General features: G+C 44.9%; 1 protein-coding gene across 1 annotated transcript in view; it reads right to left on the reverse strand.

Annotated features, from left to right (window-relative positions):
• ds (dachsous cadherin-related 1) overlaps positions 1-22077 on the reverse strand; it is a 220353-nt gene extending 198276 nt beyond the window's left edge. The window contains exons 1-2 of the mRNA XM_072287492.1: positions 21835-22077; positions 13256-14987 (exon numbers count right to left, since the gene is read on the reverse strand). Coding sequence (XP_072143593.1) covers positions 13256-14965 — 1710 coding nt within the window. The 5' untranslated portion in view covers positions 14966-14987; positions 21835-22077. The remainder of the gene's footprint in view (positions 1-13255; positions 14988-21834) is intronic.
• Positions 22078-22463: the final 386 nt, after the last annotated feature.

Below are 22463 nucleotides of genomic sequence, written 5' to 3' on the forward strand. Positions count from 1 at the left end.
GAGAGAGAGAGAGAGAGAGAGACTTTAAACAGAGGATATGCACTGGCTGCTGTCATTCTAAGTAGGGTGATTCCACAAGAGATCAAACATGCATGTCCCCTTGATATCTTTGTTTTGTCTGGTTTTTTATGCCATATCAGAATATTCAAACTGCAAAAAACCAAGAATTTTACTCCTGAAAAGTGTTCCTAGCAAACCAAAAAAAAATATTTGAAGGTGGCGGGGTGAGTGTCTTTTTATTCCTAACCACAATATTTTCTGCTTTCATGGCCGAATTGAATGCAAACTAAAACAGTTTTGTTGAAAAGCTTTTCTGCTCATTTTAACACGATTCACAGTAAATCAGTTCCATGTGTCTTTTTAGGCTGTGCAGAAACAAAAACGTTCCAACCATGGCCCAGATCAGAAAAATGTAACTTTGATGCGTCTTGGTGCATTTTCTATTTTACACAGAAACTTGAAAAAAAAAGTGTCAAACATAGAATGTTCTCTTTGGAACATTTATGTAAAATATCTTCCTACATGAAACATAAGAGAAGAAAAATATAGTTAAATAAACTTTTTTTCAAAGAAATTAAAAGAACTCTGGTTCCAATTTTCTAAAAATTTTGGAGGGCAGGCTGCTTATGTCAGGCAAAACGTGGTGCGATATGGTTCTTCATTTGCTTTATTCACAAAATATAATGGGACAAAGAGGCCCATGTTGAGTGTGCTGGCTTTAGTGCCGTGATGACTCCTTCCGGTTTGTTAACATTTACTCTCTCTTAAAGAAAGAAAAGGCAACAGTTGCCACAAATGAAGCAAGGTTTAACTGGGTTTTTTATTGGGGCAAGAACAGAGAACGTGTTTTCTGCTTTGCTTTCTGAAGCTCAAGGGAGAACAAACTCGACATTACTTGTGGTGCTCGAACAAACTTATTGCGTGTCCATTGCAGTTAGTATTTAAAAGGGTTTAATCACCTTCAGCTGGCTAGCAGCAGCTCTCACAACGGACAACACATGTCCACTTGACTGATCACGGGCACACATCCACACATGCCATGACTGAATTCCCGGCACACGTGGCACTGACTTCCACTCCACTGACTTCTGCTGACGATGCTCCTCGATGGCTGCAGCAGATGCATGAAACAGGGCCACATTCTTGAGGTTGCCGCTCAATTGGGAGGCCATCTCATGTGCTGAATGAATGGAGGTGGCGCTTCCAGACCTCAGGTTGTGCAGGTAAGCTTGATGCTTCAAGAATCTACCCACACCATCGCAGGCATTCTTCCCATGCCTGATAGCAAAAAGTATTCACCTCGCGGACGTATATTTGGAATGGCACAACTCATACTGTTGGTACCTATATTTAAAACGGCTTACTGCACCATTGCCGACATATGTTACATGACAGTAGACGGGTGCTTTTTCATCTAACACATCGTGCACTCTACCTAGGGTGTAGCAGGCACATGCTGCGTCATGATGCAAGTTGTCGCTTATGACAGCAAAGCTTTGTGTTGCTTTCCTCTTTGTGGGGAAAACACGAGGAAGGCAGGAGATGGAAATTCAAGACGATGAGCAAAACGAGAACAAGGTGAAAGCAGGACCCACGTTTCAACAAGTAGATTTGTCTTGAAGACGACATGCTTTCCTCGCCACAGTATATATAGGTGGGGTTCTTCGCATCCTCTTTGTGGCAGCACAGTTGAAAATGGAGATTTGTTTCTTGTGCCAATGGTACGATTGTGCTTCATTTGAGAGGACTGTCCAGTTTTCCACAATATCAAAATGCAGAACAATGCTTCCGCACTGCTCGCACTTATTTACCTCATGAAGAGCCATGGCTTGAGGGCGGCATATGTATTTGCGAGGAATCCATTCGGTCACCCAATTGCGAGTTCTTTCACAAGAAGGGTTGGGGACAACATCTTTTTGATCAAGTCACCTCTTTCCCAAACAGCAAATGTGACCTCATCCGCGTCAACCTTTCCCAGACTGGCCAAAGTGAGACTTTCATTCCATGGTCCGCACTCGCATTCACCTAACATACAATCTGTGGTTGGGGAGCCGCAAAGGCACAATGCTTTCATGCCTTGCAATGAGATTTCAATGTCGTAAGTTGTCAAGCACAGAGACACAAAGGTTCACATTAGAGCAATAAATGCAAACCTCTTGTGGTGCAAGCAACATCCATATTGGATAGAGGCTGTAAAACTTTGACAGGGTAATGGCACTTTCGGAGTGAGCTGCTTTGAACATCTGGAACGTCTCGCGGATAGAATGTGTCATAAACCACTTCGAGACGTGCTCTTTCTGGCCCTTCGTGATGACTGACACAACATGCTTCTTGTTCGGGCCCTGCCCAGAGCACCCAAGTTCGTCCTTGGAGAAATAGTCGAGCGCAGCTTGCACATCCAATGGGCTTAACCTTGACCTCATGTACAGATCAAAATATGAGCACATTCCATGCTTCTCACGCCAATTTCATGCCTTTCTGAGCATATATGTTGTGACAACTGGAATTGCCTCTTGAACGCATTTGTTTTCAACTTCTGGTGGCACGATGGTTAAGAGATCGAGGCGCTCTCGATAGAACCTTGAAGACTCGTACACTTGCTTCAAGCTATTTAAACAGCCAGAGCATGCACAACATTCCATCACAGACGGTTCAGGTGTACCGACGCTTCCGTATTCAAGAGTTCAACGAAAGTTCGTCTGGTCAGGTAACATGATGATGAAGAAATTGCGGCCACTGACCAAGTCAAGGTGAAAAAACACACAGAGACGTTTCGGGACCCGTACGGGTTCCTTGATCACACTAAAAGCGGGCAAGAGCCGCAAGTCGTTTTTATGGCAGAATGTGACGTAGGGAACGGGTGTAGTTAGCAGGAAGATTGCCATCAGTCCTGTTGATAGTGTTGTCAGTAGTTTGAATAAATAAAGATTCTAACAAGAGTCGCGTCATCGAATTCTTTTCCTTAGCTATTATAGCAGCGTTTTCCCAATCGATGCGGTGACTGTGATTATCGGCGTGTTCGGCAAGGGCGTTCGAGACTTTTTTCTTGTTGGACACGTCCCTTTGGTGCTCTTTTAGTCTTCTCGTGAATTTGCCGGTTTCACCGATGTAGCTGCAGCTGCAGTCTGCGCATGGTACCTTGTATATGACACCGGGATAATTCTTGCTTTCAAGCCGATCCTTTACGTTAACAAGCTGATTTCTCAGCTTGTTGGATGGCATGTGGGCTATTCTGAGATTCCTGGTTCCTGGCGTCAGCGAAGCTCTTAGCCGCGTATTCTCAACATACGATCTCAGAATAGCCCACATGCCATCCAACAAGCTTAGAAATCAGCTTGTTAACGTAAAGGATCAGCTTGAAAGCAAGAATTATCCCGGTGTCATATACAAGGTACCATGCGCAGACTGCAGCTGCAGCTACATCGGTGAAACCGGCAAATTCACGAGAAGACTAAAAGAGCACCAAAGGGACGTGTCCAACAAGAAAAAAGTCTCGAACGCCCTTGCCGAACACGCCGATAATCGCAGTCACCGCATCGATTGGGAAAACGCTGCTATAATAGCTAAGAAAAAGAATTCGATGACTCGACTCTTGTTAGAATCTTTATTTATTCAAACTACTGACAACACTATCAACAGGACTGATGGCAATCTTCCTGCTAACTACACCCGTTCCCTACGTCACATTCTGCCATAAAAACGACTTGCGGCTCTTGCCCGCTTTTAGTGTGATCAAGGAACCCGTACGGGTCCCGAAACGTCTCTGTGTTTTTTCACCTTGACTTGGTCAGTGGCCGCAATTTCTTCATCTTCCGTATTCAGCGCATAAAGTTTAGCGTATCTTCGTCGCTACAATACTTTCAATCTGGGCCCATTTTCTCTTTCCACAAGATTGTTTGCCGCATTTGTGAATGGAAGATGGTGGCTTCAATGATGAGACATCAGAAGAAAGGTGGATGTACTTGTTCAAGTCATCAATCGCTTCTTGTTCCTGAAGGAATGTCTCATCTGCTTCATCGTGGGTGTCACTAGAAGAAGATAGGATTTCCTTGAGGCATGTAAAGCAGTGCTGGCAAACCTCGTCGGTGTTGTGAATATCGTAAGCCTCTGGCAGTAGCTTCCGCAGGGAGGCAACATCCAAAACGTTTACGCAATGAAAATTTGTTTTCTTAGCAATCTTCTTCTTGCGAACGCGTAAATAATTGGCACAGAATAGTCAGACCAAGCTATGAGCCGCATGCATCGCGTATGTAGTAAATAGCTAGACCAAGTCGAAACGTTTGTACTGAACAGCACCGCATCCTTTCTGTCACTTTTTCTGCACCGCTGTTGTGACAGCCTCCAGAACGTCTCACGGTTTCATATTTCACTAACAAGGCCGCCCAAAGCTTTTCACTGCGGAAACTTGTGGGCCGCGCTCATTATCGAAGGGCAATGTCTGCCTGGCACCACCAGTAACCTCTGCTGTTCTCGGCGTGGGAAAGCTCATCAGCGAGGTGCTGGCAAAGCATAATAAATTAGGCAACTTCGGCAGCCTTTGGCTCAGTCATGCCGCACTGCCTTTTTTCAGACAGCTGAAACCAAAGGTGAAGGTTTAGGTAAGACAGGAAGACATTATTTGTAAGCGACGCAGAAAATTTGCCATAATGGGAAACGAAATAAATGGCTCCAGAAAAGACTCAGATAAGTTTTTAGAAAGGCACAGCATGAGTCGCACGCAGTGGTGCCGCAGGTTCCACTATCCATTGCACGTGTGGTATGGGGAGCAGGCAGCGAAGTAGCACCTCCATAATGGCACAGCTGCTGATTATGGAAGCATTCCCTCGCTTACAGATTAGCCTGCCTTGGCGCCGCAAACAGGTACAGTTGCCAACCAATAAATCGGACATTGATAATCCGGACATGCTTGGTAATTTGGAGAGCTTCACGGCACCACCAATGGCCCCATAGGCTTAATGCGTAAAGAAGACCAATATTTTGGACAGCCGCCAGCTCTACATTTCATTATCTGGATACTGTTTATAGCTGTATATTATGCCAACTCCGTCGCCATTATCTCCTCTGGCAACCTCAATGATCCATCAAGTACAGCCTCAGATCACATGCTAGATGGTAATCTCTGAGGCCTTGCCTTCGTCACCACTCTACGCCTCTGAGATTTAACTGCAACTGCCAATCTTGGAGGCTTTGCCTGAATTGTGAGGTTGCACCAACAGCGCGATCATCACATCCTTTTCCGGCACCCCCGCACATGGCCCACTAATGCCATTCTGTTTGTTGAGTTTGCCATGCAGATAGAGTTTTGCCATGCTGTGCTTGTTTGCTTAGTTTACGTTCCAGAGAGCACTCTGCTGGCTCTAGGAAGACAGTCCACATCAAATGGCACCAATGGTGCCCTCGCAGTCCGAATGAGCCCGGCTTCGTAACTGAAGAGGCTGAACTGCCGCCTACAACGAGCTCAAATGCGGACATCATTGATGACCCACTAGGCTGCAGTGTGCCGATTCCTGCCATCGTTAGATTTGAAGACATTGCAGACGACAGCGAGGTTTTGTCGTGTGCCGAACTGAACTATGACAAAATAATTGAGCAAGTTCTCCCATCGTCAAACAGTGACTCGGATGATGATGTGCCATGTGCTCTGGAGCCTTCCACATACAGATCTGACTGAAGCCTTTGCAGTCCTTGCATCGGCATACAGTGAAACTCAAAACTAGCAGAAATACAGGCGGACTTGGTTGCATGTAAGTGGAAGTGCGTGCAGCAACACATCGACCACTTATTCCGTGCACAGGGGCCTTAAAAGGTAAATACATGTACAGTGATATTTTTTGGATACATTCATTTTTTCGGACATACGATAGTTCGGACTTAATTATGTCTAAATAATCAGTCGTCGAGTGTAATTTACCGTGTGCACCAAGCAGGTTTTGGCAAGGTCAGCCACAACATGCACTCGCGGTGTCTCGCATGCCATTAACAAGCAAATAATGGAAACGTAAGTGCGATGCCTACAGAGGTTGTAGGCTGAAAACTCAGTACACGTTAGCACTTTAGAGGGTGCCAGACCTCCCCCTATCCCCCCAATCTATGCACACGCTAGACACAAATAAAATCTGACAATACATTTTTGTTGAAAACAAGCTGCCAGAGCGAAGTTCTAAAGCAGCAGAGAAATCAGAACTATATATGCAAGAATGCAAATGACAGACAACCAGCAGAGGTACTGACACCAGCATGCTCAACATGGGCCACTTTGGCCTGTTATATTTTGTGAATAAAGCAATTACATATTATTGCACCCACGTTTTGCACAACATAAGCGGACTTCTATCCCAAAATTTTTCAAAAATTGGAATTGGAGTTTTGTTTTCTTGTTTTATTTTTGAAAATGAGTTTTTTTGAAAAAACTTCTTTTAACTTTTTTTTTCTTCTCTTGTATATCATGTAGGAAGATAATATTTTGCATAAATATTGCAAGGAGAACGTTCTATGTTTGACACTTTTTTCAAGTTTCTGTTTAAAATAGAAAACGCGCCAAGACACATCAAAGTGACAACACTTTTCTGATTTGGGCCTTGTTTGGAATTTGTTTACATTTTCTTTCTTTGGTGGACAGCATAAAAAAAGCGCATGGAAGCAAGTTACTGCGAAGCGTACTAAAATGAGTCGAAAAATTTTTCAACACATTCGTTTAGTTTGCATTTAATTCAGCTGCAAAACTGGAAAATATTGCGGTAAGTAATAGGAGGACGCTCGCGCCGCCACCTTCAAATATTTTTTTGGCTTGCTGGGAACAATTTTTGTTTTGGGAAATAAAATTTTTGTTTCCACGCAGTTTGAACATTCCTACATGACATATAAAAAAACCAGACAAAATAAAAATATCAAGCAGACATGCACGTTTGATCTCTCATGTAATCACCCAGTAGACTGTGCCGCCGCCACCGCTTGCATGTGTGGATGTGTGTGTGGGGGCCGCTGGGTGTGTGCTCATTCCTCGCAAATCCCCAGAATAGATCCTCAGAACAAATTTCCAGAATAGAGTATGAAGCCTTAAATGACAGTTTCAGCCTTGGGTATGTGCACATTATTGGTCAAACACCTAGAATGTTAGCAAATGCTAATTCTTTAGTGCTTTTATGTATTGCTATGGCTTTGTTCTACTCTGTGCATTCCTATTCTTATTGCACAATGGAGCATAGAAGTAGCTGGCACATATATGAGGCACCAACATCTCCTTACATACATTTAAAAAATGATATGTGGTCACAAAGAAAAAGTTCACGAGGAAACTCCTATGGCAGTTGTCTAAGTATGCGTAAGCATTGTACCACTTGCTCATCTCCACGCAGCCTGATGTCATTATCAATGTTATGAAACTTTATACGGCCAGTATAAACGACACCGTGGCGGCAACACAAACTACTGTGGACAGCGGCGCAAGGTGAACTGATGAGGCAAGCAAAGTACTGCAGGTGGCAGCACCAGGTGCGCTGATGACGTTCCGACCATTATAAGCTAGTATCGCTCTTTAGCTCCTTATGAACCAACATGCACCGCATGGAACATATCTTCAACGCGATCTGCGATGGCTGATAGCTTCGTGTGCTGTGTTCTCACCACTTCATGTTGAAGAGAGATGTGCAGACCCATTTCTTGAAAGCGATCTGCGAAAGGGGCAAGGTAAGGCATGTGCCGAGAGATTTGTGAGCGCTGTGTACTCGCCGTTTTGTTCGCGTGGAAGCGACAGGCAGCACGAAGGTAAAGCCACTCGCTGCTATGGGCTCTGTCTATATTGTATGGGTGATTCCAAAAAATGCATGCACGTTTCGCTTCACTTTGCCGAGTACTTGAAGCCTGCTTCACCTCTGCTGTGGGTAAGCCCGCTATTGCACTCAATCAGGGATCGACCTACATATTGTCTTACGTGACGGACGGTTTTTCGCGTTGGGTGAGCACAGAAATGCTTACGGATTTAAAAAGAACTAAAAAGAATAAAGAGAAAGAAACCATTATAAGACAAGCTGTTTTCCAAGTAACAAGTCACATTGATTACAGATGTGCCATTTATGAGCCTAAAGAAAATGCTTTGCTTAACCATAACGTCATTTATGCCCTCTTATCCTCAGCCATGCACACTTGACTTATACCAACAAGCATGTATCCAGCTAGTCAGTTGTGCTGGCCAAGAAGCATTCACACTGGAGCACATTGCTGTTGATGGCGGTCAGTTATTCTACACTCACTCTAGGGCTCACCTCACTACACACTCAATTTGTCAGTGCACTAAATTTCTGCACAACATATTCCAGGACCAAGTCACGTGTCAGAAGTACCTCGGGATGGCGACCACGCGATGAACACATGATGACAACAGGCACTGATGCCATAGAAACATAGGGCAAGTTAACTGTTAAGCTTTTAACTGAAATGCAGAAATACTAAGGTAAAGGTAAATGAAAGTGGACAAAAAGACAACTCACCGCATGTGGAAACTGAACTGAATATTCTGCATAATGTGTATGCAATGATTTGCAAATTAAGCTCTTGTGGCAGCCTCCCTCCCATCCATTTTACTTGGGCCCTGGGAGCCAGTGCCAGACACGGTCATGGCAGTGGAAGTGAAACCCGTTCACCTCAGAGAGTTGCTTTCTTTGTTCTTGCAAAGCAAGCATGGCTGTCTGTGAAAAGCATCTCCCAGCACCCTGTAAAGCCTAGGTGTGTCCAGTGGTGGGCGTATGTATGATTGCAATGTGGAACAACAGTGACCTGGCCATAAGTGGCACTCACCATCACTCCCTGGGCTGGATCTAGCGCACCCAAGAAAGTGTGCCAATATACTGTAGCAGCTCAGTTCCCAGATCCAGTATCTTTCATCCACTTTAATTTCCATTTTGCTGATTATTTCCACACTTCAATAAAATATAGCACTAGTTAATTTTGCCTATGCTTTATCTGTCAGCATCACGTGGTTGCAAGTAAGTGGCTGACTGGAATTTAACAGTTACAAGGGGAATATTATACTACGTCATGGGAGCTGGCACTGCATTTTCACAGTAGCAGTGCCTATTATGTCCAACATTTATGTCATTTTCTTGCTTACAGGAGCTCTGTTCTAGAATTTTTTTTTTAATGACCATTGGACATGAAGAACCAATCTATCATTTTAGCTTAACCCAATGTTTGCATTTAGTGTCCCTTTAATAGATCTACACAAAGTATTCACCAGAAGCTGAAATTAGTGCCAACTAGATAGCAAAATGCCATGGAGCTTGCAGTAATGACTCGAGATAACCTATGTTTCCCACGCAGCCAAAAATCTTTCTTAGGTATAAGAAGAGTTCCCTTTTAGAAGATCTCTTTTGTCAACAGGAGCCACAAAAATTTCTACAAATATTTCTACGTGTCTTCTGCTGCTCATTTGCTTCCTGTGCTGTCGCTCCTGAGCTCATCTGTGTGAAGGGCAGCATTCTACACTCCTGCATCCTTGCAAATTTGACAAAGTATTTTCCTGTGCCACCTGTCCTCCTTAGAGCAGAAACTTTTGCTCAATACTGCATTTTGTTGTGAAATGAGCCATCGGACATCAATACACATATAGCAAAGATGAGGAATCACTGTTCCCACTCACAAGCAACCATCACAAAAACAACTATGGCTGCACAAAGCCATCGCATGGCAAATTGTTAAGCAGCTGCTCTCTGTGTTACTTCTTTGCTTACCACCTGTCATTGCAAAGTTTCACCCGTCCACTCAACCAGTCAAAACTAATAAAATTCACTTCTGTTAATTCGGCACCAGTGTATTCGATTCCGACTGACGGTCCTGGACAGCACCCACACACCTACTGGCCCAAACTTTCGTTTTTTCGATCCTAAAATTGGCCTTTGCGAGATAACTTGCACTTGACCGGTCCCCAGGCACGCAACTGACCCCTTTGGTGACCCACAAGACCTTTAGTGGCAGCATCTATCTCGACTGAGGTTAGGGGACAGTGAATTGTTGAATGCTGTGGGGTCTCGCACATGCTCTTGAGACCAAGAATGGACACCACAGTAGTGGAAACAATCAAAAGGGCATTCACTGCACCTTTCATACGCTAATGATGGCCAGCCGAATCACAGCCCATTGAACATGCACATTAAATTATGGGGTTTTACATGCCAAAACCACAATCTGATTATGAAGCACGCCGTAGTGGGGGACTCCGGAAATTTTCACTACCTGGGGTTCCTTAACGTGCACCTAAATCTAAGTACACGGATCTTTTCGCATTTTCCCTCACCAAAATGCGTCCGCCGTGGCCAGGATTCGATCCCGCAACCTCGTGTAGCCCAACACCATAGCCACTAAACAACTGTGGCGGGTAGAACATGCCAAAGGACGCGCGACAAATCTAAAATTCCGGCTCACCGCAACCAGATAGTGAGCGAATATGTTTGCTCTCATGCTGGACACGAATGCCTAATCGTTCGCATGTACGGTCACACGAATGGTGGCGCATTCAGACCATCATGTTCGTCCATTCCAGTGTCCTGCTCCCAAGCCTTTCACAGGGCAGCCCCGCGAACAGTGGGCGAGCGCACAAAACGTCTGCACTGCTCGCCGACCCTAAGCCAAAGAGGAAGAGTATCATCTACTCGCAGATAACGCAGCATCTAGACTCTATAAATTTTTTTACTCCATCCCAAGATGGATTTAGAAAAGGCTTATCGTGCGAGACACAGCTTGCCATCTTTCTTCACGATCTTCATTCCAACTTTGATTCTAAATTACAAACTGATGCCATCTTTTTAAACTTTGCCAAAGCATTCGATAAGGTACCTCGTCAACATCTACTCTTAAAACTTTCCAGGCTAAACTTGCATCGAGAAATTATTGCATGGTTAAAAGAATTCCTCACACATCGTTCACAGTCCGTTACTATTAACAACTACTCCTCTAACTGTCTACCGGTAACATCGGGCATTCCTCAGAGAACTGTCCTTGGCCCCCTCCTATTCTTAATTTATATTAATGATCTGCCACAAAATTTATCATGTCATGTCCATCTGTTCGCCGAAAATTGTGTTATTTATGCCCCAAGTACTAATACCGCTGATCAAGAATCACTCCAGGACAATCTTAACCGCATTCAATCATGGTGCAATCACTGGATGATGACACTTAATCCCAATAAGTGCAAGCTCATGTCCTTTCATTGGCGTCACAACCCGCATTTATTTACTTCCTATTTCCTATTCTCCTGTCGAACTTGTCCCATCCTATACCTACCTCAGCATCACTATCAGCAATGACTTATCATGGCGCGAGCACGTAACAAAGCTAATATCATCTGCGAATAAAAAACTAGGCTTTCTTAAACGTCATCTTCATGACACCCCTCAAAATGTAAAGCTACTTGCTTATAAATCATTAATCAGGCCAAAACTTGAGCATGCATCCACCATCTGGAATCCACAGCAAGCATACCTCATTGACTCAGAAGCTCTGCAAAACAGAACCGCCCGTTTCATTCACCGCTCATACTCATCCTATATTAGTGTTTAATCTCTCAAGCTACAGTCCCAATTAGGCAGTCGTTCCCTCTGTCGCCGTATTTCTAGCCTGTGCCTATTTCACAAATTTTATTTTTCCCAGCTTAAACAGCAGCCATACATTTGCGCACCGCCATCACGCACGTCTCACCGAATTGGTCATCCCCTGAAAGTTTCACGCCAATGTGCCCGTATGACTACATTTTCCAAGTCATTTTTCCTCCAAACAGCAAGCACTGGAACGACCTTCCCCATGAAATTGCAGCCATCACCTGTTCATCTACCTTCCTAGAAAAAGTTACATCCCACCTGTCATCATGAAAAAAGGAATGTTTTGCTTTCTCATGTTAACCCCGCCCCTTATGCAAAATCCCTACAGGGGGTCTTTAAGGAAATAAAAATGAAATTAAAGAGCCTACTCCCTTTTGCGTCTGAGTAACTCCACCATTAGGTGGTGTTAGCAGCGCAATACTCGTGCGATCCCCTGTAATATGCTGCAACCACACCGACCGTTGCCACCGCTTAGCTACACAGAGAAGCCAGATTACAGAAGACACACGAGCCATGCAGCGAAAACAACATCTGGGGATGCACGCGAGTTGAGCATCCCCACAACACACGCCATCTATCGTCAAAAACGCTTATTTTTGGCAAGCTTTGAAGATTTTCAAGCAATAACTGTGCCTTACAATGTTTCATTATGGCATTTACCCGATTCTAACACACAGCTTTTTTTTTGTTTCCAAGTATAATGGGCCTAAACTGCCTGCTCGGTGCAATCGAATAAAAGAACCAAAACCACCTTTGAGGCATTCGTATGCTTCACCGCATAACGCAGCCGTATCGCGGCAAAGACGACTTTAAAAAAAGCTAGCCTAAGCCAAAGTCCTCAGCAAAAACTCGAGAAATGTGAAATTCCCTGCATGGGACATCACAGCATGAACTTTGAAAAGCAATCTTTATGTTGCTAAATGCACAGTGATGATAGCACGATTGTGACAGACATCTTCGATCCTTGGCCAGTGCCTCCACCTGAAATGCCACAGCTCAGAGCTTTGAGCCCTTGTACAACCTAGCAGGCACTGCTGGAATGTGCCACTGACTGCAGACTTGGCTGGCAAAAGCAGTGCAACATTCTTATTGGCTATGTCTTTAATTTCCTTTTAGTACATGCATCATGGAATTATTGGTACTTGTACTATTTTAAAATATTGTGTGTCAAACGTTGTCTTAGCAGGTTGAAACTACAACTCTTAAGTTGTTCGTAGTAGATTGTGTATGCTTTAGCAGAATTTATGTGAGAAATGGTGCTTCTGCATTATGATTTCTCAATTTATTTATTCTAAAGGAAATGAAATAGGCCCTTTTAAACCTCAATACGTAATCATACGTAGGACATTTAAACCTGAATACGTAGGCTTAAAAAGAACCTGAGGGTGAGCAACAACCGTGCTTATAAACACTTGTTTCACAGTGGCTTTACATTGTAATATCATTTAACTGTACACTACATGTCAGTAGATGTTAACAAAACTTCTGGACAGGAGTTGTATTGGTCAACATCAAGATGTAAGTGTCAAGCTCTGTCTGTATTTCAAGTCATGCACTGCCAGTCTTTTTTTTAACTGTGTCCTGCATGATTTGTCACTACATACAACTGCTGTAGTCTGTTCAGGAAAATTCTAATGCAGTTTCTCAAAGGCAACAGGACTCACCCTGAGAACACACTTGCCGATGGGTTCATCTTCGGCCACAGTGATGTTGTAAAAGCTCTGGTCAAATATGGGTTCGTTGTCATTCACATCACTGATGGTGACAAGCAATGTGGCACTAGCTGACAGTGGGGGCTCCCCACTGTCTGTAGCAAGCACAGTGACACGTGGCACAGGACTTGTTTCACAGTCAATGGGAGTGCGTGTAGTCACCAGGCCCGTGCGCGAGTCTACGTGGAACCACTGCGAGTACGTGTCTGGGGTGTGCTGAATGGAATAGCGCAGCAGTGAGTTGCGTCCTTCATCACGGTCAGAAGCAGTCAGCTGTAGCACTGACGTGCCAGGGTCTGCCACCTCGAGCACACTGGCATGGTATGTGTCCTGGTCAAACTCGGGTGCATTGTCATTGGTGTCAGTGACAGCCAGCTCAAAAGAGCGAGAGGCATTCAGGGGTGGGCTACCTTGATCCGTGGCTGTGAGTAACATGCCATACCGAGCACGAGTCTCTCGGTCCAGCGGCTGTGCTACCATGACAAGGTAGATTATGTTGTCCTGGGTGGCCAGACCGAAGTGCCCATCTCCTCCACTGAGACTCACGTTGACATTGGCATACTCGGCTTTTGAGTCGGGGTCATTGACACTGACGCGTGCCACCAGCTCCCCAGGACGTGCATCCTCTGACACCTTGGGTGATGCATCGTCACTGAGAAATATGAGGTTAATGCTCGGCTGGTTGTCATTCACATCAGTCAACAGCACTGACACAAAGGCAGTTGCCTCCAAAGGCTGGTCACCACAGTCACGCGCCACCACCACCAACTCATGGGTGTCCTTGGCCTCAAAGTCCAGAGGCTTGCTGACGGACACCAGGCCCGACTCGGCATCAATAGCAAAGAGTCCATCACGGTCACTCTGGCGCCGGTTGATGGAGTAGCGCACACGGCCATTGTCACCTGCATCGGCATCGGTGGCAAGGACACGCAGCACTGCGGTGCCCACACTGGCATTCTCCGGCACACGCCCCACATAGCGACTTTGGTTGAAGGCAGGTGGGTTATCGTTGACATCGAGGATGGTGATGTTGACTGTCATCGTGCCCCGCAGTGGTGGCCGGCCTCCATCAAAGGCCTCCACCTGCAGGCTGTAGAAGGGCGTTGCTTCTCTGTCCAGGGCCCCACTAATTTGTAGGTCCAAATACAGCACATCATCGCGCTCCCGATGAGAGGCCAGACGGAAGGCCCCGTCCACATTTCCAGAAGCAATTCGATAGTGCTGTGTGCTGAACTCACCCAAATCCCGGTCTCGTGCGGGACTGAGGGTGCGCTTAACGTCTCGAGGTGTGTTCTCTGGAAACTCAAGTGACATGCTGTCCACAGGAAACTCGGGTGCATTGTCATTGACATCGAGCACACGGATGCTAACGCGCACATTGTCGCCACTTGGTGGTATTGCCACGAAGGAGTACTCGCTGCGCAGTTCCCTGTCTAGCACCACGCTGGTGCGCACCTGTCCAGAGGCCTGGTCTATGCTCAGGTCCGAGTCCACAGCTGAGCCAGGTGCCGGCACAATCAAGTACGGTGGCTGAGTGCCCGTGTCCCGCCCAATGACACCCACCAAGCTGCCAGCCGGCACACCCTCAGCCACCTCAAACTCCTGGACAAGCTCCGCACCCACCACCAGGCAGCAGGCCGCCCAGAGGAGCCACTGCCACATGGCTGAGGGTCATGAATGATGCCTGCAAATACACACAACATTTTCACCTAGCAACACACATAGAGTCTGGAAATAATCACTCGAACCACCAAGACCTGGCAGCCATTTACTACACAGTGCTGTGCTCCCAGGAAATAAGATTGCTCTGATGGCATGATTCTGAACTTAAACTTACAGCGCAAACACCTAAGACGGCCACAAAAGGAAGATACAACACACACTGGGGCTGTTTACTAACAACTTCCTTATTTCTTCGTCGTCGATGCATATATAAACCCTAGGCCATACAACCGCGCAGATGCACAGATTCCATTACAGAGATCTGTCAAATTATCACATATGCAAATGTAGAAAGTCAAATTCAGATGGGTGCAGGGAGAAAAATGTGTCACTGATGCAATTATCTCCTTGTCTTTTTATGTGGTAGGCCTTTAAGGCAAGCCGCGCATGCTCATTCTTGCTTTTGACAAGAATCGACGTCCCATTAAGTCGTGCCTCGCAATTGTTGCAAGAGTTTATGTGCGCAACAAGGTGCGCTCCTCTATCTACATTTTTGTTTATTTTTTTCGCGCGTTCCCCGAGTTGCTCATCGACACAACGCCCTATCTGGCCAACGTACGTCTTACCACATGAGAGTGGAATGGCATAAACCACGCCGACAGTGCATAACACCTATGAAGCACCATGCCGAATTTGGCATCCTCCTCTGCTCTCTCTGTAGGTGCGGGAGCACAGCTTTGAAAGCTTATCCGGCGCAGAAAACACCAAAGGAACACCATGCCTGCAAGCAACTTTCTTGAGTTTATGGGTGACCTTGTGTGTATAAGGGACTACCACAGGCCTTCATGTTTCACGTTCGGCGGCCGGAATTTTTGTGGTTTTTCTTCTCTGAATCAGAGCTTCAACCACGGCAGTCAAAAGCGACATAGGGAACCCAGCTACCAGAAGTCGGCTCATCTGATTATCAAAACTTTCTTGCATCTTGTGCACACACGAACTCTTACGAGCCAATTCCATACAAGACGACACAATGCCCCTTTTCACAATTTTCGAGTGCGCAGACTTCAAGGACAAAAGTTCCTTTTTTGCACGGGTTTGATGCACCCAACACACATTGCGTTCACAGAACTCAAGCGTTAGTTCCAAAAACTGCAATACATTGTTTTGTGGACTCTCGTGGGTAAACACAAGACCTTGTCGATGTACCTTAACATCATTTAAAACCTTATTGATCGTATCCTGGTAGGAGTAGTCAAGCGATAAAAATAGCAAAAAATCATCAATATACCTAAAAACGTTTAAAACTTTCCACTCAATAAAGGCATGGTCTAAAGAATGGTCCACACTAGACGAAGAAATATCAACAAGAACGGGAGCAACACACGACCCAACACAAATACCATTTCGCAGTAAATACGGTTGGTCATTAAAAACAATAAAAGTAACTCGAAGGTAATATTCTAAAAGACTTAAAAAATTACCCACTGAAAGTCCGACATCATTCTGGAACGATATTGTACCGCTATACTCAATACATGCATGTACCGAAGACAGGAATTCACGCTGTGGAACTGAAGAAAATAAATCTTCAACATAAACAGAAAAACCATAACCTACATCCTGATTCCCAAGCAAAAACTGCATCATGTCATCTGAGTTCTTTGTTCGGAAAGGGTCGTTCACTGTTAGTAACTTTAAATTCTTTTGCAGGAATTGGCTTACATTCTTCTGCCAACAACCAGATTCACTGATAATGGTCCTGAATGGTGAATCTGGCTTGTGGGTCTTAGCCTTAAAAAATACTGATAGGTACCTCCCTCTACTGTTCCCTATGCTTTTTGCAAGTGACATCAGTTCCAGTTTTTTACAAAAGTCTATAAACTTTGTTTTTACCCAACTGCACTTTTCCTTTTGTGGTCTGTCTTTGGTGTTTGCGCTGTAAGTTTAAGCTCAGAATTGTGTACCAACTAGGCCCAAATGAAGTTTTTCTGATGGCATGGTCTCGGAGAAAGTATATGCATCTGTGATCTTATGTCAAAACAACCTCATGGTAGTGTAGAAGTATACATCAGAAACCTAAATAGCCCTGAACTATGCAGGATTGCTAAGGATTTTTATTTTGTTACAATGAACTATAATTTTCACAGACTAGCACAGAGAAGCTAAGGACTGCACACTTCATTAGGTCTCACTCAATTCAGCATTTGGTTTAATTCAGGCTCACGAACATATATGAGTAAATGTCGGTTTTCAAGTTTCTTACTTTTACTTTATTATAATGATAAGTTTGCAATGCATGATAAAAATTCAAAAAATTTGCTGAAGCAAGCAACAGTTTTCCAACTTAGAATTCAGGACTCCTTTGCTTATGTAATGCACTGAAGAGCGATTCCACAAGAGATCAAACATGCATTACATAACGAGGGTCTCGAATCCAGCAACATCGATGCCTTCAGGTAGCATGTGTGGGTTTATTGACTGGTTTCCTTCACCAAAAAAGATCACGTTCTTGTGACGCCTGCGGCAGAAAAGATGTTCCACATCCGCTGCCAAGGCTTGTGAGTGGTTGACGCTGGCTAACACTTCCAGGGTTCTACTAGGAAACATAAATACCCAAGAAAGTGGATGGGGAAACAGAGCCGCGGTACCTCGATCAGTAGAGCATCGCACGCGAAATGCAAAGGTTGCGGGATCGTTTGCCACCTGCAGCAAGTTGCTTTTTCATCCACTTTCATTTCCATTAATTTATCGTTTCTTTATTTGATTTATTAAGCACAAGTAATTTCCTCTATGTTGTCCTTGGTGTCACTGTTTGTTGGCTTCTTGTGATATGACTAATAAACGTCGGGCCTCTCAGTTAAGCCCCTTTCTTCTCATTTATGACAGTATGTGGGTGCTTTTTCATCTAACACGTTGTGCACTCTACCTGGGTGTAGCGGGCACGTGCTGCGTCATAATGCATGTTGTCGCTTATGGCAGCAAAGCTGTGTGTTGCTTTCCTTGTCGTGAGCAAAACGTGAACAAGGTGAATGCAGGAGCCAACGTTTCGACAAGTGGACAAGCGACAAGACAAGTCCACTTGTCGAAACGTTGGCTCCTGCATTCACCTTGTTCCAGCTTCCGGCAACATCAAAATGCAGAACAATGCTTCCGCGCTGCTCGCACTTGTTTACCTCATAAAGAGCCATGGCTTGAGTGCGGCATATGTATTCGTGAGGAATCCATTCGGTCACCCAATTGCGAGTTCTTTCACAAGAAGGGTTGGGGACAACATCTTTTGGTCAAGTCACCTCTTTCCCAAACAGCAAATGTGACCTCATCCTCGTCGACCATTCCCAGACTGGCCAAAGTGAGACTTTCATTCCATGGTCCGCGCTCACAATCACCTAACATACAATCTGTGGTTGGGGAGCTGCAAAGGCACAATGCTTTCATGCCTTGCAATGAAATTTCAATGTCGTAAGTTCTGAAGTGCAGAGACACAAAGGTTCGCATTAGAGCAATAACTGCAAACCTCTTGTGGTGCAAGCAACATCCATATTGGATAGAGGCTGTAAAACTTTGACAGGGCGATGGCACTTTCGGAGTGAGCTGCTTTGAACATCTGGAACGTCTCGCGGATAGAACGTGTCATAAACCGCTTCGAGACGTGCTCTTTCTGGCCATTCGTCATGACTGACACAACATACTTCTTGTTCGGGCCCTGCCCAGAGCACCCAAGTTCGTCCTTGGCGAAGTAGTCGAGTGCAGCTTGCACATCCAACGGGCTTAACCTTGACCTCATGTACGGATAAAAATGTGACCACATTCCATGCTTCTCACACCAATTTCATGCCTTTCTGAGCAGATATGTTGTGACAACTGGAATTGCCTCTTGAACGTGTTTGTTTTCAACTTCTGGTGGCACGATGGTTAAGAGATCGAGGCGCTCTCGATAGAACCTTGAAGACTCGTACACTTGCTTCAAGCTATTTAAACAGCCAGAGAATGCACAGCATTCCATCACAGATGGTTCAGGTGTACCGACGCTTCCGTATACAGCGCTTAAGGTTGAGCGTATCTTCGTCGCTACAACACTTTCAATCTGGGCCCATTTTCTCTTTCCACAAGATTGTTTGCTGCATTTGTGAATGGAAGATGGTGGCTTCAATGATGAGACATCAGAAGAAAGGTGGATGTACTTGTTCAAGTCATCAATCGCTTCTTCTTCCTGAAGAAATGTCTCATCTGCGTCATTGTGGGTGTCACTAGATGAAGGTAGGATTTCCTTGAGGCATGTAAAGCAGTGCTGGCAAACCTCGTCGGTGTTGTGAATATCGTAAGCCTCTGGCAGTAGCTTCCGCAGGGAGGCAACATCCAAAACGTTTACCCAATGAAAATTTTTTTCTTAGCACCTTCTTGTGAACGCGTAAATAATCGGCACAGAATATTCAGACCAAGCTATGAGCCGCATGCATCGCGTATGTAGTAAATAGCTAGACCAAGTCGAAATGTTTGTACTGAACAGCACCGCACCCTTTCTGTCGCTTTTTCTGTACCGCTGTTGTGACTGAGCCTTGTTGTGACATCCAAAATTTTTTTGAAAACTGGAACCGGAGATTTTTGTTGTTTTATCTTTTGAAAATAAGTTGTTGGTTAAAAACTTTTCATTTTTAACTATCTTTTTCTCTTGAGTTTCATGTAGGAAGACACTATTCTGCATATACGTTGCAAAGAGAACATTCTGTGCTTGATGCTTTTTTCAAGTTTCTGTGTGAAATAGAAGATGCACCAAGACGCATCAAACTAAAAAGAACTTTCTGATTTGGGCCATGTTTGGAATTTTTGTAACATTTTTTTCTCATTTTTTTTTCGACAGCATAAAAAAACGCACGGAACTAATTCTGAACGCACGGAATGCACGGTTTGTGGAAGAGAGCAGAGATTTGTTCTCTCGCAAAAGAGCAAATTTTGTGACAAAATATAATGTTTGTATCAGCTATACTCTCTATTAGCACCATTATAGGGTGGAGCGTTCCAAGAGCTAGTAACGGCAGCAACAATTAACTCTCGTTCCACATCAGCCACCATGGCCATGAGTACCACTGGCTATAAACACTCCCCAGGTTAGATCTTGTAGACGTCATACATAAACATCCACGAATGAGGATGTGGGAACAGCTGCTACCCCAGCACAATTGGTAGTGAAACGCACCTGTAATGTGGAGGTTGTGTGCTCGGTTCCTGCTGGCGGCACATTGTTTTTTCATTCACTTTCATTTTCCCTTTAGTTTATAATTTCTGCACTTCAAATAACACAACGAATACTTTTGCCGATGTTTTCCCTGGCTTCATGTGGTTGTGACTAAGAAAAATCAGGTCCCTCAGTGCCCTTTCATCTTAGAAGAAAAGGGTTCCCTATTGGTTGGTGTCAAACTCCTAACAACTATGCAAAGCAATAACTAACATAGAATGAAGGTCTATAAATGAGCCAACTTAGATATTGAAGCTATCAATTAAGACTCTAAATTTTAATGAAACTTGTACAAGATTGAGTTGTAAGAAACACTCCATTTCTTAAAGAATGTGTTAAGTTTTTTCAATGGTTCTGATATTTTTTACAAGTTTTCTGCAGTTGCAAAATATAGCCATAACTGCATGATGTATTACATATGTGACAATTCTGACTCATAATATCACAACCAAGCATTTCTTTTTAAAGTAAGTTTTGTTTAGCATATCATATGTTAACATTAGGCTTAATTGTCTAATTAATAAAATTAAAATTCGTGCAGTAAGGGGTTAATATGGTAAACTTCTAGAAGGGTACGCTTCAAGTTGCCTTTACCATGTACTCAGCCAGACATGGTTATACATATAAGCATGCAGGTCAAAATAGCCACTTAAATTGCTACTGTCGGTGAGCCTATGGGTGTGCGTCGTGAGTAGTACTATTCAAGCAGCCAGGTTTCCTGGTAGGAAGTTCAAGAAATAATAATGATGTTGACAAATTTTGAGTCAAAATGTTCTTCCAGAAAGAAAAACGTTGCATATAATAAATCAATCATTCATATATGGCTACTCAAATATACATGTACAATATATTAACTTAATTTTTGCCAGAAAAGGTGCTCTTGAACAGTGCTTCACACAATGTTTTCAAATATTCAGTACAGCACCTCGACTCAAACCACGAGCTACCTGTCAGCTTTCGGCTCCGCCCACTTGCCAAGACGAGCAGCCGCAGGCGCTGCCGCGCTCGCTGCAAACATGTCCATCGCGGTTTGGCAGTAGCTCGTGACAAAGCCGCTGCAATCATTCGCACCAATAAAAAACACTTTTCTTCAATACGAACCATTTAATTCCAGTCATGTTGTCCGGCCACTGGCGTGGTAGCACACGCCATGCGCTGCAGTTTGACAGTCTCGTCTGCACGCAGGCCACGCGCCGTAAAATAAGGCGTTGCACTCTGACCGCCGTTACTGCGACAGACTTGTGGAAACTATCGTGGCATTTCAACTTTTCAATTCCACTCTTTAAGCACGCTTTCACAGGCAAGAACATACAGAGCTTTTGCACGGTTCCGGGCAAGCATACATAAAAGTCAAAAACGAACAAATTCCTGGCGGCCCTCGGTACGGTGTATATATGCAAATACTCGCAACGACGCGGGAAAAAAAGAGGGACGTCAGGCGATCAAATCTTAAGACAGTGTTCAGGGCGAGCCGTGGAACACGATTACAATTCGGCGACGCCGCGGCCATGCCTTCAAACGAAGATCAGAGACCTTAGATGCGGTGCATTTGAACCGACCGCTGGTACTTCGCCCCCACAACTTGTCAACGAAGAACCGGAGGTCTGACGCAAACCGCGGGCCCCTTGAACCTCACCTCTGGTGCAGCGGTGCACCTCTTGGGGGCAAAGGAATCCGGCCGGCCATGGCTTGAGCGCGGTGCTGCTGCGAGGGGGGACTCGCTCAACAGGTCGAACAAAGACGGTCCCAGATTGTTCGCTGTCAGCCCCGCCGGCCGGGAGAGAAGAAGGCTGCCGCTGACCTCGCCTTCCCTCTCTCTTCCGAGAACGTGACGTGCCGCCGATCCTGGCCGCAGGAAAATCCGGCGTCGTCAGTTCACTTGCCCAACGCCTCGACTCGCCGAAACTCACTCGATCGGGGCAGCAACGTTTGCGGAACACAGGGACAACCCGCGCACTCTTCACAAAGCTGCAGCCGGGATCTTAAAGGCAACCGTGACTCGGTACATTTCCCAAAGCTGCACTCCGTCGTCCGCTAGCTCTGTTCAGCGCAGTGCATACGTATACACCTCTGAGCTTGATTTGCGTTTCATGGAGTTTCGCATATCAACAATTAAGCTGTTGGGCTAACGGTGCGAGAAACGGGACGAAAGAGCGTTCATTCAGCAGTTGTCCTTAACAGTAAGCACGTGAGTCAACGTCCCGCGGAGCGCTAATCTCTTTAGCGACCGACAACTAGCTGTGTACGTAGAGTACGGCATCATAT

This window comes from Dermacentor andersoni, chromosome 4 (assembly GCF_023375885.2).
Source record: "Dermacentor andersoni chromosome 4, qqDerAnde1_hic_scaffold, whole genome shotgun sequence".
Taxonomy (NCBI): Eukaryota; Metazoa; Arthropoda; class Arachnida; order Ixodida; family Ixodidae; genus Dermacentor; species Dermacentor andersoni.